General features: G+C 48.5%; 1 protein-coding gene across 3 annotated transcripts; it reads right to left on the bottom strand.

The window, feature by feature from the left end:
* Positions 1–2,246: 2,246 nt before the first annotated feature.
* Positions 2,247–12,113, bottom strand: LOC123040357 (2-alkenal reductase (NADP(+)-dependent)-like). Of its 3 annotated transcripts, none has more exons than XM_044463225.1 (6): positions 12,090–12,113; positions 3,694–3,906; positions 3,404–3,581; positions 2,987–3,153; positions 2,723–2,805; positions 2,247–2,625 (listed from the first exon to the last, which is right to left on the bottom strand). In XM_044463225.1, the coding sequence occupies exons 1-6, from the start codon at positions 12,111–12,113 to the stop codon at positions 2,247–2,249; spliced, it is 1,044 nt and encodes a 347-aa protein (XP_044319160.1). The 3 variants fall into 3 exon arrangements, with proteins under 3 accessions (XP_044319160.1, XP_044319162.1, XP_044319161.1); XM_044463227.1 differs by lacking the exon at positions 12,090–12,113 and adding an exon at positions 8,086–8,099 and having other exon boundaries at positions 3,694–3,901; XM_044463226.1 differs by lacking the exon at positions 12,090–12,113 and having other exon boundaries at positions 3,694–3,924.
* Positions 12,114–16,504: the final 4,391 nt, after the last annotated feature.

The raw sequence follows: 16,504 nt of genomic DNA, 5'->3' as shown, positions 1-16,504 counted from the left end.
CGCGACCTTCCCCGGGCGCTGCCGCGAGCTGCCCTCACGCGCACCTCAGATCCACGTCGGCTGCCAAGGGGGTGGATGGGCCCATGGGAAGGAGGGTGCCGCTACAGCCGGAACAACAGCGAGCGAGGATTTGGGCAGCGGTGCGCGTGAGGTTGACGCCCCGCGGAGGAGGCCGCTACCATGGTGGATTCAGGGGGAGGTGGGCTACCACCGAGGTGGATCCAGGGGGAGGGGGTCGCCGTCGCAATCGATTCAGGGGGGCAGAGGCCACCACTATGGTGGATTCAAGGGGAGGGAGGCGGTGGCTGCTTGTGGGATCCGGGGCCGTGCCGCCGTTGGGGAGGAGGGGAGGTGGCGAGTCGGACCGGGGGAAGGGGAGGGGAGGGGTCGCGCCGCCGTTGGGAGGAGGGGAGGTGGCGCGCCGGCCACGGGGGAGGAGGCGCTACGCCGTGGGGGATGTGGGTCGGGGATGAGGGCCGAGATGTGGAAGAGTGGGAGGTGGGGTTTGGTGTTTTTTATGATCTCAGGAACGTCCGGTCACCTCCTATATAGGGAGCTGTGATCCGAATAGTTATTCTGATCCCATGATCAGAATAGTGCTACTCTCTCTCTCTCTATATATATACCTATCTCTCTCTCTCTCTCCCATCATGTTAAGCTCCTCACTAATACATCACATGCTCAATTTTTCCTCTTGAAGCAGGGCTTATGTTTTAGAAATGATATCTTCAACAATGAGATCTCTTTTCTTCTCTTTTTAGCACCTTCCACATTAATATTCCAATCTCTTAAAGTTTTCCTTAGGCTTGTCACAGTTGGAGTAACTTCAAGAGTAACATAGGGTCCAACTCAGCAAATTTGCCTATGTGGCAATGAGATAATTAATGAGGAGAGAAGTAATTTGAGTAACTTAGCTAGTTACTGTAACATCACCTATATCCTAATACAATACGAGTCTATAACCTAATAAATAAAACTTTGCATGACACCACAGTTATGTTACTGCCCACTATGAAGGTAGTGACATAGCCTAGGGTGAAGTGTATGTTACTAGTGTAAGTTACTCTCCACTATGGCTAGTGTCTTAACCTCTTAATGTGAAGTTCCGAACATCTACAGGATTTCTCAAATGGCAAAAAGAATTCCAAGATCTAGTGACCACCAGAACACACTCCTCAATAACCAACCACCATTTCTCGAAACTATAAATTATTCTGGGGAAGCAGAGTTTTGTCCAGAATTAGGGGGAGGGGGTATATGGTCCACCTTGCTAAGGCATAAATAGTAGCTAACAAGAAATGGTGTCTTAGTATGTTGGCATAAATGATTTGTCATGGGTGGCTATCACCAAACTAGTCTGGTTATTGGCCCAGGTGATTGCCTATTCACAATCTTTAGCTCCATAACACCAACCCCATTAACCCAGTCGCTAAATTTATTGACCCAGTTATAACATCAATATTCCCACTATTCTCCCAGCACTATGCCAGAATGATATTAAAATCTCCACTAATAAAAAAGGGGGGTAGTGCACCTAGAACCTCAGTAATTTCGTCAATAAAATCTAGTTTTTATTATCTTCATACCTATAGTGCAGCAGCAGGAAACTAAATAAATCCTAATGGACAAAGAAGACGCCTCAAAATTCTCAGTAATTCTAACTAGCATTCCCCAAGCCGTATGAGTAGCGACGAATAATTCCAGTAAGGATACTTATTACTTCCTCTATAGTGATCTAAATGATCTTATATTTCTTTAGACAGGGAATACCACATAAATAATTAAGAACACCATGAGAAAAATCCTCTTTCTTTGTCTCCAACAAAACAATAATATGCAGGTCTCATGAACTTTTAAAGTAATGCTAAACAGTTTAAGTTCGTCAGCGTTAGATCACAATCGCCGACAATATGCTGCTTATGTATAGAACATAAAGAGTGTTGAAAAAGGCATCAAATTCAGCTTCAATTTCAATGTTGCCAATGGTCACCGTGTTCTCTTTTAAACCATCGTACGTAGTAAGATCAATACTAGCAAGAGAAAACCTCATTTTGGAAAGTTTGCACCCTAGACGACTTATTGTTCTTAATTCTACTATTGTAAGAAACATTCATATCATTTACACCCAAATTAACATTTATCTACTTAGCTTTATCTGCTAATATAGAACTACATATATATTTCAGTGAAGGAATGTTTTAGGACACAATTTTCACCCGAATTAACATTCTGGCATATATGTGATTTCACTCTTGTGCAACGGCCACCAACTGCTTTCCGATGTTGCGACCATAGAAGAGCCCGACGAGCGCCGCCGGCACCTTCTCAATCCCCTCGGCGACATCCTCCATGTAGGTAATGTTCCCTTCCTTAAGGTGGCCCACCATCTCCTCTTCAAACTTGCGATAGGTGCCGAAGTACTCCATCACCCGAAACCCCTCTATACGAATGCGCTTGGTGACCACGCAGGCGAGGTTGTGAATGCCCTCAGGACACTCCAGGTTGTACTGAGAGATCTGCCCGCACATGGCCACTCGACCGTGCACCCTCATGTTGAGTAGTGCCGCATCCAGCATTGCGCCGCCCACATTGTCAAAGTATATGTCGATGCCCTCCTGGAAGCACCTGAGAGAGCAAAGCATTGTGGCACCAATTGCTCTTGGTTAATCGGCCCAAAGTGTTGAACACAGTGGTATAGCAAGGAAAGGGGCTTGCAATTAACCTCTTTAGTGCAGCGTTGAGGTCCTGCTCCTTCTTGTAGTTGAAGGCGTCGTCGAATCGAAACTTTGTTTTCAGGAGGTTGACCTGAGGAGAAGACAATTTTATCCCATGAAAAATGTTGTATTACTGATGTTGTGAAATATATTCAATTTCGGGGATCATTGAGAAATTCCCAAAGGCAGCGACGGAATCAGTATGAACAGAACTATCCATTGACTGGGGCTGTGCACAACAGGAGGAGAAGAAAAAACAAGAATGTACAAACCTTCTCATCAGAACCAGCACTGCCAACCACATAGCAGCCTGTGCTCTTGGCAAGCTGCCCAACAAGCTGTCCAACAGCGCCTGATGCTGCCGAGACAAAGACATAGTCTCCTTTTTTTGGCTTGGCCACGTTGAAGAATCCAGAAAATGCAGTAAGACCAGGCATGCCTAAATTAAAAAAATGCAGGTAGGGGGAAAAATCTACCAGTGTATCAGCTGTTAATTATGATCATAAGTAGCAAACACGAGTGATTATTAAGCTTCTAGGATGGGCTAGTACCTTAATTATGTGATTGATTATAGCAGAGTAGCAGACTATGGTCTACCAAGAAAGTAAGCAATAACTATCCGGTTTCAGAAAAACGAAAATGCATAACAATGAATAGATTAGCTTGCGACGAATAAAAGTTGAACTCACCGAGAACGCCTGTATAGTACGACAACGGTAATTCAGGATAGTTGATCTTGAAAATCGACCCAGGCTTAGTGATCAAGGTGTATTCTTCACACGCTGTCATTCCCCAAACCAGATCACCTGCCTTGAAATCCGGGTGCCCGGATTCTACCACCTTGCTCACGCCAAAAGTAGTTATAACCTGGCAGGAAGGATTCACGGAGGCACAAAAATGTAAGTGTTCCTGTGAGGAAACAAGACTCGGGAAAGCAAGGCTGAGACCATCCATATGCTTTTCAAAATAAATACGGTACCTCACCGAGGACGAATTCCGGGTAGCTGGGCTCCTGGTGCTTGGTCATCCGTCTGCGCATGTAGGGATCGCAGGAGATGTACAGGTTCTTCACCATGACTGCCGCCGACCCGGGCGGGACGGCCAGGCGCGCCGTCGCCGTGACGAGCTCCATGTCGTCCTCGGCGGGGAATCCCGTCACGTGCCGCTTCAGGATCACCCTCTTGTTGCTCACCTCCGCCGTTGCCGCCATTGCTTTCTTTCTTTCTTGGACGGACGCAACGCACCGATGAGCCTGGTGATTTTTGAGATATCAAACGCGTTAGGGTGGGCATGTTTCGTGCGTGGCGGATCGATGGAGTTCAAGCGGGTGGTGGGAGGAGCAGCCGGCCGGCCGGCAGATAAAACTGGGTTCGTCTTCTCCGCCAGGCCAGACCAACTCGTCCTCTCCGCCGTGGCATCATCGACACAAGAAACAAGGTTCTTGCTCTGTCGAATTGCATGAGTTATATATAAACTATTACAGTACTTTTTAAGGGGAAATAAACTAATACTTGGCAAGCTGAGTTGTAACAAGATCTATGTATCAGCTTAGTGACATGCATGCACACGTACTATGTAAAAGGTAAAAACAAGGTTCTTGCTCCGACACTAATTGTTTTAAGGGGTGAGGCTAAGCTTTATTAAAGAATAACTAGAAAAGTTGACCATGTTAGCACTAATCTTGATATTTGTATCAGCATGTTTATTTTGTTTAGCCATGTAGTGTAGGTTCAGAAGTTGTAGGTCAGCAAGGGTTCAGCGGAGGCGTGCCAAGAAGGCGAGATGTCAAGCCGCTGTGCGAGGCGGCGCCAACAATTGGCATCAGAGCCTTGTTGATCCATGGTGGCGACGATGGTGCCGGCGGCTATGATGGCTGGCGTGACGGTGGCGAAGGCAACAGCTGCGATAGCAGCGACGCGGTGGACTCCATGTGAGATGGAGGACGCCGACGCGAGGTGGAGGCCGTCGGCGGCGAGATGCCGCTGGTGGCCGGTTGCGGTGCGATGCCGCTAGGAGGAGAAGGCGGTACGATGCTCCCACGAGGACGGTGCGATACCATCACAAGGAGACGCGGCGCGATGCCGCTAAGAACATGTATGGCGGCGCGATGCCCTTACTCGGTTTGGTGCGGTGCCGACGGCGATGGCCCGATGCCATCGTCATCATGGAGAGTTGGCGCGAAGCCAGCAAACGTTGCGGTGCGATGCCGCAAGATGTTGACGGCGTGGTGGTCAGCGCCACGAAGGCGTCGTCCACGTCAAGAGGTGGCAGCTGCTGGCGGCAAGATGAAGTGGTGATTTGCGTGGCGAGGACGTCATCCACGACAAGATGGTTCATGGTGACCGGCGCTGCGACAGCGTCGCCATGGCAAGCGGTTGCGGTGCTGCGATGGCGTCATCATGTAGATGAGAGTGACCCACATTAAAGAATATGATATCAAGATTAGGGGATGAATATTAGCACTAATCTTGATATTTGTATCAGCATGTTTATTTCGTTTAGGCATGTAGTGTAGGTTCAGAAGTTGTAGGTCAGCAAGGGTTCAGCGGAGGCGTGCCAAGAAGGCGAGATGCCAAGCCGCTGTGCGAGGCGGCGCCAACAGACCGTGCGTTGCAACAACGATACATAGCTACACATTTTCATAATAACAAAAACAGGAAATGAGAAAACATGAAAAGATTATGTGACTTTATTCAAATTCGTACACTTTTTTGAATTCATGAACTTTTTTCAAACCCACTAACAATTTTTGTATCATGAACTTGTTTTAATCCATGAACAACTTTGAATTCAACAACATTTTTTGAATTCACACTTTTTAAATTTTGCAACATTTTTGAATTCACAACATTTTTTCGAATTGGTGAATTTTTTTTCAACTTACGAGTGAACAAACCGAAATAAAGAAACAAAATGAAAAAAAACAGGCATGAGCTTCTGTCTCTAGCTCTGACTGTGCTCGTTGGGCTAGGCTCATGACGCGCACGCGACTCGAGCCACCTTCTCGCTACAAGAAAAGTGGGCGTGGCATTACTAGAAAAGTGGGGAGTTCATTGTTCGATCAGCGTACAAACTGTTTGCTGATACAAAGAGGAGAAGGGTGGACTGGCTGGAAGGAAGATCGGCTAATTCTAATAGTGCAGCTAATCATAATCAGTGGAAGAAACTTTGCAGAGCAAGTGTACCAGCTAAGATAAACAAAATCGCTTGGAGGCTCGCTAAGAACTCCATCCCTACTGCTGAAACACTTGTCGGAAGGCACATTGGGGACTCGGAAACATATGATATCTGCTGCCAAGCCAGTGACACATGGAGACATGCTCTTATTGATTGCCAGATGTCCAAATCAGTGTGGTCTTTGGTGGATGAAGAATTAGTGGAACACATAATTCATGTCGCACGGAAGATGCAAAACTTTGGCTGGCAATGATCCAAGATTCGATGGATGAGAAGAAATTTGCCAAGGTACTTGTCACAATGTGGGCTATCTGGTGGGCGATGGTACTTGTCACAGATTTTTCAAAGCCCCTTGTCAACCATGCACTTTATTAACATGTATATGGAGGATCTGGAGATGATTCCACCAAAGAAAAAGATAGACGGGCAGCCCAAAATATGAGTTGAGAGAAGATGGGTAAAAGCGCCTGTAGGCTTACCAAAAATCAATGTTGATGCTGCCATTTCTAGGCATGAAGATGGAGGAGCTAGCGCTGCTGTTTGTAGAGATGGGAATGGGAAATACCTTGGTGCAGCGGCCACAAGATATGAAGGAATAACAGACCCAGAAATCCTAGAGGCTCTTGCTTGCTGCGAAGGATTTTATTTATCTGCTGATCTCAATCTTTCAAGTATGCATGCAGCTACTGATTGTTCTGCCACTATTAGTCATCTTAAGGGGAAGTATAGAGGAGCATCGTCAATGATCATTCGAGAGATCCAAGCAAGGTGGAGTCAATATCCTGAAGCAAAGATAGGGCATGAAGGAAGGGAGACAAACTTTGAAGCTCATGACCTTGAAAAGGCCGCAACTACTATAACTAATGGCCGTCATGTTTGGCTTAGTACCACTCCAAACCTTATTTCTATTGATGACATTGTTAGTTCTTGAATAAAGTGGTAACTCTCTCAAAAAAAAAATCTACGAGCGATACTTAGCAGCTCCCCTGTGTCCCTTCAAAAAAAAGCAGCTCCCCTGTGTGGCTGCGTGTATCCTATCCCAAGACTCACGCGAAGGCAACTCGAGCTCGAGACACCCAATGTGGCGACACTTCATTTTTGTTATCCCCCTCTCTAGTTTTTTTCCAATCTGAAGCATTGTTAATGGCGATCAAATTCCCTCTTGCGTGCGATTTTTGGCCGGTTGGTAGAGCTAAAGGAAGATAGTGAGATTCCCTTCATATAAGAATAGAGTAAAGACAAGTTGCAATATGTTTAAACTATTTGATCTCTATCTCCTTACATCTATCTACACAAGTCTACTTCTAACATAAGCTGCTCCCAAGATTTTGGTGGTGACAATACGCCAATGGAGGCCGCAGTAACCCATGGAGGCCACCACCGCCGCCATGCCTAACCCATGCAACAACACTGTGATGAGGATCCACTCCAACGCCGCGTAAACCAGCGCGGACGCGTGACCCTGTTCGCCCTCCTGTGTAGCGCCACAGCTTTGCTGGCCATCGCCGCCATGGCTCCTGCATAGCACCCGGATAAGCATGGATGCTTCTCTGTCCACTCAGCCTACAAATGGTCCGTGATGAAGATGGAGAACAATAAGGCTCCCGGGCCTGATGGGTTTCCGGCGGAGTTCTATAAAAAATGCTGGCATATTATTAAGGGGGATCTATTACCTATGTTCCATGATCTTTTTGCTGGACGGCTTCAACTTTTTCACTTAAATTTTGGAACAATAACACTACTACCAAAGAAGACCGATGCTCTGAGGATTGAGCAGTTCAGGCCTATATGCCTTTTGAATGTTAGTTTCAAAATTTTTACCAAGGTGGGGACCAATAGGCTCACACAGATTGCACATTCTGTGGTGCAGCAGTCCAAGACAGCTTTCATGCCGGATAGAAACATCCTGGAGGGGGTGGTGGTCTTGCATGAAACGCTCCATGAAATCCATTCGAAGAAACTAGATGGAGTTATCTTTAAAGTGGATTTCGAGAAAGCGTACGATAAAGTTAAGTGGCCTTTCCTACAAGAAGCATTGCGTATGAAAGGTTTCGACGAGGTCTGGAGAAGCCAGGTTGAATCTTATACGCAAAAGGGGAGTGTTGGAATTAAAGTGAATGACGACATCGGTCATTACTTCCAGACACACAAGGGCCTACGGCAAGGGGATCCGATGTCCCCTATTTTGTTCAACATTGTTGTCGACATGTTGGCAATTTTGTTAGGAAGAGCCAAGGAGGCTGGCCAAGTGGGAGGCTTGGTGCCTCATTTAGTGGATGGAGGAATCTCCATTCTTCAGTACGCTGATGATACTATCATCTTTATGGAGCATGACTTGGTAAAAGCAAGAAATATGAAGCTGCTGCTATGTTTGTTTGAACAATTGAGTGGGCTCAAAATTAATTTCCACAAAAGCGAATTGTTCTGCTTTGGTAGAGCCAAGGAGGAACAAGAGGCCTACAAACAATTGTTTGGGTGTGGTTTGGGGGAGTTGCCATTCACATACTTAGGAATTCCTATCCACCACCGTAGGCTTACGAACAACGAATGGAAGTGTATTGAGGATCGATTCGAAAAGAAACTAAGTTGCTGGAAGGGTAAGCTCATGTCCTATGGAGGCCGTTTAATTCTTATTAATTCGGTTCTCACGAGCATGCCTATGTTTCTTTTGTCTTTTTTCGAAGTCCCAGTTGGTGTAAGGAAAAGACTGGACTTTTATCGATCGCGTTTCTTTTGGCAGGGAGATGAGCTAAAAAGAAAATACCGTTTAGCAAAGTGGGATATCATCTGTAGACCGAAAGACCAAGGGGGTCTCGGGATTGAGAATCTTGAAGTTAAGAACAGGTGCCTTTTCAGTAAGTGGTTGTGGAAGTTATCTACCGGAACTGACGCCACTTGGGCACAAATCCTTCGTAATAAGTATCTTCAAACCAAAACGTTGTCTCAGGTCACGGTAAGACCAACTGATTCACCCTTTTGGAAAGGGCTTATGAAAGTTAAGCTTTCATTGTTTCAGGGGACAAAGTATATTGTTGGTAATGGTGCCAGCACGAGATTCTGGGAGGATACTTGGCTCGGAGGTGCGCCCCTTGCAATCCAGTACCCGTCGTTATATCGTATTGTCCAACGACGCGAGGCTTTTGTTGCAACGGTCTTTCATTCGATCCCCCTTAATATTCAGTTTAGAAGGCCGTTAGTTGGCAATCGTTGGGAGGATTGGCTACATCTAGTTAGGAGACTGATGAATGTCCAACTTTCACAACAACCCGATAAATTACGCTGGAATCTCACTAGGTTGGGTGAATTTACAGTTAAATCAATGTATATTGATGTCATCAATTCGAGCTCGATTCCTAGCTCCAAGCATGTGTGGGATGTCAAAGTTCCTTTGAAGATCAAAGTGTTTATGTGGTTTCTACACAAACAAGTTATCTTAACAAAGGACAATTTGACAAAGCGTAATTGGACAGGGCCTACTAGGTGTAGTTTCTGTGATCAGGGTGAAACAATTAAACATCTTTTTTTTGATTGCCCACTAGCTAGAATTCTATGGACGACTATCCATATTGCTTTCAATATTCCTCCACCGAATTCGGTTAACATGTTATTTGGAACATGGCTAAACAGGGTAGAGCCCGGGTTAGCAAGACAAATTCGCGTGGGGGTGTGCGCCTTAGTGTGGGCGCTTTGGATTTGCAGAAATGATCTGGTCTTTAACAGAACAACAAACATTCATTTTTTGCAGGTTATCTTCAGAGCTACGGCGCTAATCCGTTCCTGGTCGCTACTCACTCCGACGGAGGCCAGGGAGCGTTTGGTTACTGGATCTATCCGATGGGAGACGGTAGCTCGGGATATCTTCAACCGGTTTGGATGGCGGTCATGTAATAGGATAGACAATTAGTTTACCTGTCTATTTTCGAGCCAACCGGTTGTGGTTTATCTTTTTTGGCTAGTTTGTGTATCTAGCCTTTTGGTTCTGTGTGAGCCGTTATCTCTTTTTTTCTGTTATTGCGGAGACTTTGAGACATTGTTGAACCTTTTTATTAATAAAATGGCCGTATGCATCATGCTGATGCAGAGGCCGGGGATGACCCCTTTTCGGAAAAAAAAATGGCTCGGCAAGGTGCGGGTGAGTCAAGCCCCAGACCGGACATATCACGACAAGCGTGGAAACTGCTGTGAGGATGTGGGGCACCACCAAAAGTTTGTGTTTTTGCATGGAAGGCTGCACGCGAGGCGCTCGCTACGCGAGCGAATATGCATCGACGACACATGGAGACGGCTGGAACCTGTACGTTTTGTGGCCAGGAAGATGAAACTGCACATCACGCTCTCATCCGCTGTCCTCACGGGCATAATCTATGGACTAAAATGAGGACTGTGTGGCAGCTGCCAGCCGAGGAGTCCCTCAGCAACTCTGAACCTGACTGGTTGCTCATGTTGCCCCAAGAATTGAATGAAACACAACAAATGCTAGTTCTCATGATCTTGTGGCGTGTATGGCATGTGCACAACGAACTAATTCATGACAAACCAATGATTCCCATCCGTAGTGTCGAGAAGGTTCCTATATGAGTATGTTGATTCTTTGCTCATGATCAAACACTACCCACAGATGGATATAGCTAAAGGGAAATAGACGGCGGACTTGATTGCATGTCACATGAGCAGGACGCTGACACAAGCTTGTCCGGCCACTGATGTTCTCTCAGAGCCCCCGCCAGAAGGGTATGTAAAGCTTAATTTTGATGGCTCCTTTGTTGCAGCAATTGGTGAAGTTGGTGTTGGCATGATACTATGCGATCACAATGGCGCATGTCATCTTTGCTGCATGTAGATGGCTCTTCAATTGCCCTGCTCCGCTCGAAGCTGAGCTTGCGGTATGCGAGGAAGGACTGTGACTAGCCTTGCACTGGTCCCAAGTGCCATTGGTGGTAAAGACCAAGTGCATGGAGAACATCTCTCTCGTCAACGCTGGCGCAGCAGATCGGTCTAGAAACATGTACCAAGTTGCTGAAATCGTTGGCCTGCTTAAGGAATGACAAGTTCATGTTTGGAAGATCAGTCGCACACAGAACATGGCTGGGCATGCAATGGCAGCAGTGGGACGAGGACAACAATGGTACATCTTGTTGCTTGGGTAATGTACCACCGGAGATTAGCAACACTATTCTAGATGATTGTAAAATCATTATTACTTAATCAATGAATTGCTTTTCCCCCCGCAAGAAGAAAGCTGAGGAGGCAAGATGAACAACACTCGGGATTGTTGATCCGGAAATTACATACCTGGTTGTACCTAGTCTACACAAGAGAGACAAAAAATAGTAGGGTGGCAAGACGTTACTGCTATTGTAGGAGACAACCGGAAACTCAATCCTTCTACTTTTTGGTTTACTCCAATATCTCATATACACTATCTAATATAGAGAAATATATGCACCAACTTCTTAAATACTCAATGGCATTAGAATTGAGAACGGTGTCAATGTGTAGAAGCACCAAGTATTTACACTTCTAGGATTACTATTACTGATATACTATGTCACATGATTTAGATGAACCCAACTAACTTCATCATGCAGATCAGGACAGTTATATATAGCTAGAACAGTCATACAAATTCTATGCTCAGCTGATTGGCCGACAGGCCCATTCCATGCTTGAGAGGAATTCCCAAATGAAATTAACAAGAGCACGAGTTATTCTGTGGATGATATTTAAGAGATTCTTTGTATGCATTTGAACTGTTGGTCCCACTCTCTCGTGTACAAATGAACATGGAGTTGATCGACAACTCAGGGAGTGTTTGGTTGCCTGCATGAGGCCCAACCAGGCCCGCGCGGGAAGAATCCGGCCTGTTTGGTTGCCTGCTTTTACTGTTCGGCCCGCATGGCACGAACCTTAAAGTACTCCTGGGCCTAGCTCCCAACGTCCGAATCGGCAGTTTCTCCAGGGCCAGGCCCGAGCGGTGCACGTGGGCGGCGGCGGCTACACGCGCGCGGCCACACTCGAGAAGCCGTGTTGCTTCCTGAAGCGCCGGCAGTTATTAGCCTGACCGCCCCTCACCGCTCCCTCTCCCCACTCTCCCCCGTTCTCCCAACTCTCACCGGCGGCGGCGGATCGGAGGAGAGCAAGAAAATCACCGGACTCCATCACCGGCTAGCGGATCATCACCTGGGCAGCACCAATGGCGGTAAGCACTTTTCTGTTTGTCATGCACTACTTTTTCGCGTTCGATCCAGCGGTAGATTCGATCCACGACGGAGAGGGGAATGGGAATAGAGGTAGATAAGCATGGCAGTTCATAGTAGTTCATACTAGTTCATACGAGTACATAGGAGTTCATAGTAGTTCATGCAAGATTGAAATAGAGGTAGATGCGGTTGGAGTAGAATGGGGATTGGGGGTACAGAATAGACATTGGCTAACCACGGCCGCCGTCACCGGCATGCGGAGTGGCGGGTCGAGTGGCTGGCCTTCATCTTCTTCTTCATCACCGTGCGGGGCGGCGCGTCATCGTCGTCGTCCTCGGCGGAATCGAGGTCGATCTGCCAGGTACGATGGCCTGGCTCTGGCGCCCTCGCCGGCATCTGCACCAGTTCTTCCTCCTCCTCCTTAGGCTCCCCACTGATGACCGCTGGCGACATGATTGCCCTCTCCCAGTACACTGCGGCACGGCGGTCATTAGGAGCCTAGTAGCTCTTGTACTTGGACCACTTCTTCCACTCTTTAGCGTCATCGGAGATGGCCTGATTCATGGCTCAGCGAATGATGTCCAGTGGCGGAGCCAGAAAATATATATTAGGGGGGCCAAGTACTACTAAAACAGGTTGAGGTGGTCCAAAGTGTTGAAAATTAGTTTTTTAGCAGCAAATTAGTACTAATTTTGCCACTGTTCATAGCAAATTACATGTAGAATCCTGGTGTTAGGGGGGCCAGGGCCCCTGCCGGTCCCCCTGCCTCCGCCACTGATGAGGTCAACTGCCATCGCGCCCTTCGCTGGGTTAGGAATCACCGTCTTCAGCTCTTGTGCAGTGGCTCTCATGAGTAGTGCATCAGATTCTTTCTGCATCTCAGCCATGGAGCCAAAGTTCGAGCACACCTCCATGGTGTTCTCGAACTTGGTGCCGTCACCAGCTGACCACCCGAGGAAGAAGGCCCTCCAGCCAATACCCCACGGGAAGGGGTTGGCGTTGGAGCTGGAGCTGGAGCTCATGGCGGTGGAGAGGAGGAAGATTGACAGTGAGAGAAGAGAGGGGATGGGTAAATAGTGGTGGGCAGGGTGAGTAAATATAGGCGCGATGGAGAGGAGGAAGAGTGACAGTCATGCCGTTTTAACCACATGCGCTTCAATAAGCCATGAACTCTGTGTTGTGCCTGACTCCATGAATTGTGTGCAGATCGAGGAGAGCAATGAGATGGGCACCGAGGTGCTCCCGGCCGTTGACAACAAGGGCAAGCAGCCCCTTCATCCAATGCCCGAGGAGGTTGTGCTGCCGCCCACCGCCGACGAAGACCCGAAGACGCCTGAGGTTGTCGACGACGAGCGCATGGAGGAGCCCCCCAGCAACAAGCGCCGAAACTACAGCCACTACCATGAGGAGGATGGCCTAACTCACTTCTGCAAGGTCATCCTTGCACCGAAGCTTGAGTGCATCCCCATGCCCCTGTACTTCACGAAGCACTTCGTCGCGGTGCCGACGGAGTTCAAACTCAGGAACAACACCGGCTGCTCCTGGAAGGTGACGGTGAAGCTGACGAACGGCAGGGTGACCCTGGATCAGGGTTGGGCCACCTACGCAGCCGTTCATCAGATCAAGATCGGCTATATGGTGACGTTCAAGCTCCTCACTCCCGACACCCTTAAGGTCATCATCTTCGACGAGGATGGCATTGAGGTCGTCAACATGTGCGAGAAGCACGACGAAGCCTTCGCCGCCAAGGAGTAGGGCCGGGGCACCTCCTTTCTAATTACTATCGAGTCTGCTTTGAATTGTTTATGGTTATGCTTTGAACTGTTATGAAGTGTAGTACTACTTATCTGAAATATGCTCTTAAGTAGTTTGATCCTCTGTTTATACTCTGCTCTGCTTATGATGTGTGCTACATGGTTGTGCCGAAGTGTGCTGGTAACCTCACCAACTAGCCAAAGAGGTTACCACACACCGGGCGTTGCATACAACCAAACACCATACCTTGGGTTTGTCCACTAACATGCATGCAACCAAACACCAGGCAGTGTGGTTCAATCCATGCAGGCAAGAGTGCATGCAGGCAACCAAACAACTTGCAGATGGTGCATTTGAGGCTGCATTTGTATAGTCAGGCTGAGTTGAGAAAGCTATACAATGCAGCTACTGTAGCCTACGGCAACCAAACACGCCCTCAAAGACGATGTTTCAGGTGGTAAAATTGGCCTGAAAGTAATCACTATACCTACGACTAGGAAGAAGCTTCTCTAGAGAGCAATCCTTGGTACCTCACGTATTGTGTACTTCCCTGACATTTAGTCGGCAAATCTCTTATTCTTTTTTCCATCCTTTTAAATTAGTGACCATGATATTAATTTTTCTTAAGAGGTAAAACAGTTTAAACTTTATAAATAAATAATGAATGTAATTATTATCGGAAGGTTTCGCTAGAATGACTAGTTAGTTTTAAGTCGACTAATTTGCACATAAATGTTCATCAGTGTGCAATTGCAGCTTGGGATGTTCCGTGGCAGTTGAATAGAACCCTTTGACGACGTATGTATTTTTCTCCCATTTGTTAGTTATAGACCTCTCATCTTGTTTCATCTCATATCTTGGAGCACTCTTGTCACTTGTATTATCTTTGTTTCCCCCAATAGTTGTTGTTGAATTTCCTTCCACACTTCTGCTGCAGTTTGTAGATTGACAACCTGCTCGCGAACTGCAGATTGATCCCCGTCAACCCTCCGCAGGCAAGTTGAGGGAAGACCAGGAGGTCCACGAGTGCCTTGGTGCGGAGCATGCCGACGAGGAGTACATAGCGGAGCTCCTGCCTGACCCTGTGCGGCCGCCGCCAGGCCGCACCGGGTGGACACCACCCATCCTCCCCTCGACCCCTATGCACCCCGTCCCTCTGCCGCCGCCGGCAACGTCGTCAGGCGTCGGCCCTGTGGCGCGGCAGCGGCGGAACTCCTCTGGTGTCCGGGGATCTGAGTCGGCGGCGGAGGCCAGATCTTCACCCCCTTGCGACGTGGATGGCGGGCAGCGGCGGCTGGGACAGCACTCCGGGTCTGCCACGTATCACGAGGGTTATGGCGGTGGTTGCCATCTCCTCCATCGGAGGTGCTCGGCCTGAGGCTGGGTGGTCCGATCTCGAGATCCATCATTTAGTCCCGGCTGCGAGTCGGGGAGACATAGTTGCCGGTGAAAACAGAGCCAATGGCAGCGTGTCGGAGTAAATGACCATGTGTAGCCTAGCCGGCTCCCCCTGGTTCTTCAAAAAAATAATAGGCCGATCAAGCCTTCAAGCATCCAAGACACGGGGCCGCCTTCCTCCGGTCGGCTGCCCCACCAGCCGACTACCGGAAGGCGGCCCGACCCTAGAATCCTCATAGAGAAAGCCGCGGGAGGGCCGACTCCAAGAAGCCAGCCACAACATGACCGACTCCAAGAAGCCGGCCCCCGACAGGTGGCCAAGATTGAGCCCTCAAAGTTTGCACCCATGTAATGGAGATGGAACGGGGCGTGGCAACAGTGAAACCTGCCGCCCCCGAATCCCGGAATACGCATGGCTATAGTACTCCGTACGGGAGAACCATGACCCGTCCGGCGTGGCACTATTGCCATGCTGACCGTGACATCACCCACGATAGGACGTCAGTACGGCCCGCAGGCGGCGGGCCCCTTCAGTCAGAGAGACACCCGAAGGCGGCCACGCTTCCCCTAGTCGGCCAGGAGTGTAGCCGGCTCTCCCCAGCTGGCTCGTTCCCTCTCTCAAAGAGTGTGCACCATTAAGGAGACAAGAGGAGGTAAGGCTACAGTGAGAGCCCGCAAGGCGGCGGCACTGTAGCCATGCTTACCTCGACAAAGCCCTCGTCATTAAGAGTGAGGCAACAGTAACCCGCCCCCAACAAGACCCCCAAGCGGTGGGACCTACCTGTCTACCAGGAGGCCGGCAGCCGGCGGGGCCCACCAGTCGGCAGGCCCCAGCAGTCGGCGGAGAAGCCGGCGAACGTAGACACTGACGGCTGGGCCCGCGCCCAACCGGATTACCGTTGTACCCCTGGGGGGTAGGCCAATATAAACCCCCCCAGGGCACCCATGCAAAGGGTTGGAATTTGATAGTTTTAGACACAACTTTGGGAGGAGAAGAGAGCTAGCCTTGCCATTTCTTCTTCCTCTCGCCAAACAGCTCAAGGAGCCTCTTGTAGCCACTTGTTGATCTAGTGATCATGCGGAGACTCCGCAGAGCAGTACTAGGGGTGTTATCTCCACGGAGAGCCCCGAACCTGGGTAAGATTCGCCGGTGTGCATGTCATCGCCTTATCCCGTTTCCAGGCACCGGCGATGTCTTATTGGCTCCCACAATGATAAGTCATCCGTTCGCATATGTCGCACCTACCACCCAACATTTGG

This window comes from Triticum aestivum, chromosome 2B (genome assembly GCF_018294505.1).
Source record: "Triticum aestivum cultivar Chinese Spring chromosome 2B, IWGSC CS RefSeq v2.1, whole genome shotgun sequence".
In the NCBI taxonomy this organism is placed as follows: domain Eukaryota; kingdom Viridiplantae; phylum Streptophyta; class Magnoliopsida; order Poales; family Poaceae; genus Triticum; species Triticum aestivum.
This window is presented reverse-complemented; position numbering and strand designations above follow the sequence as displayed.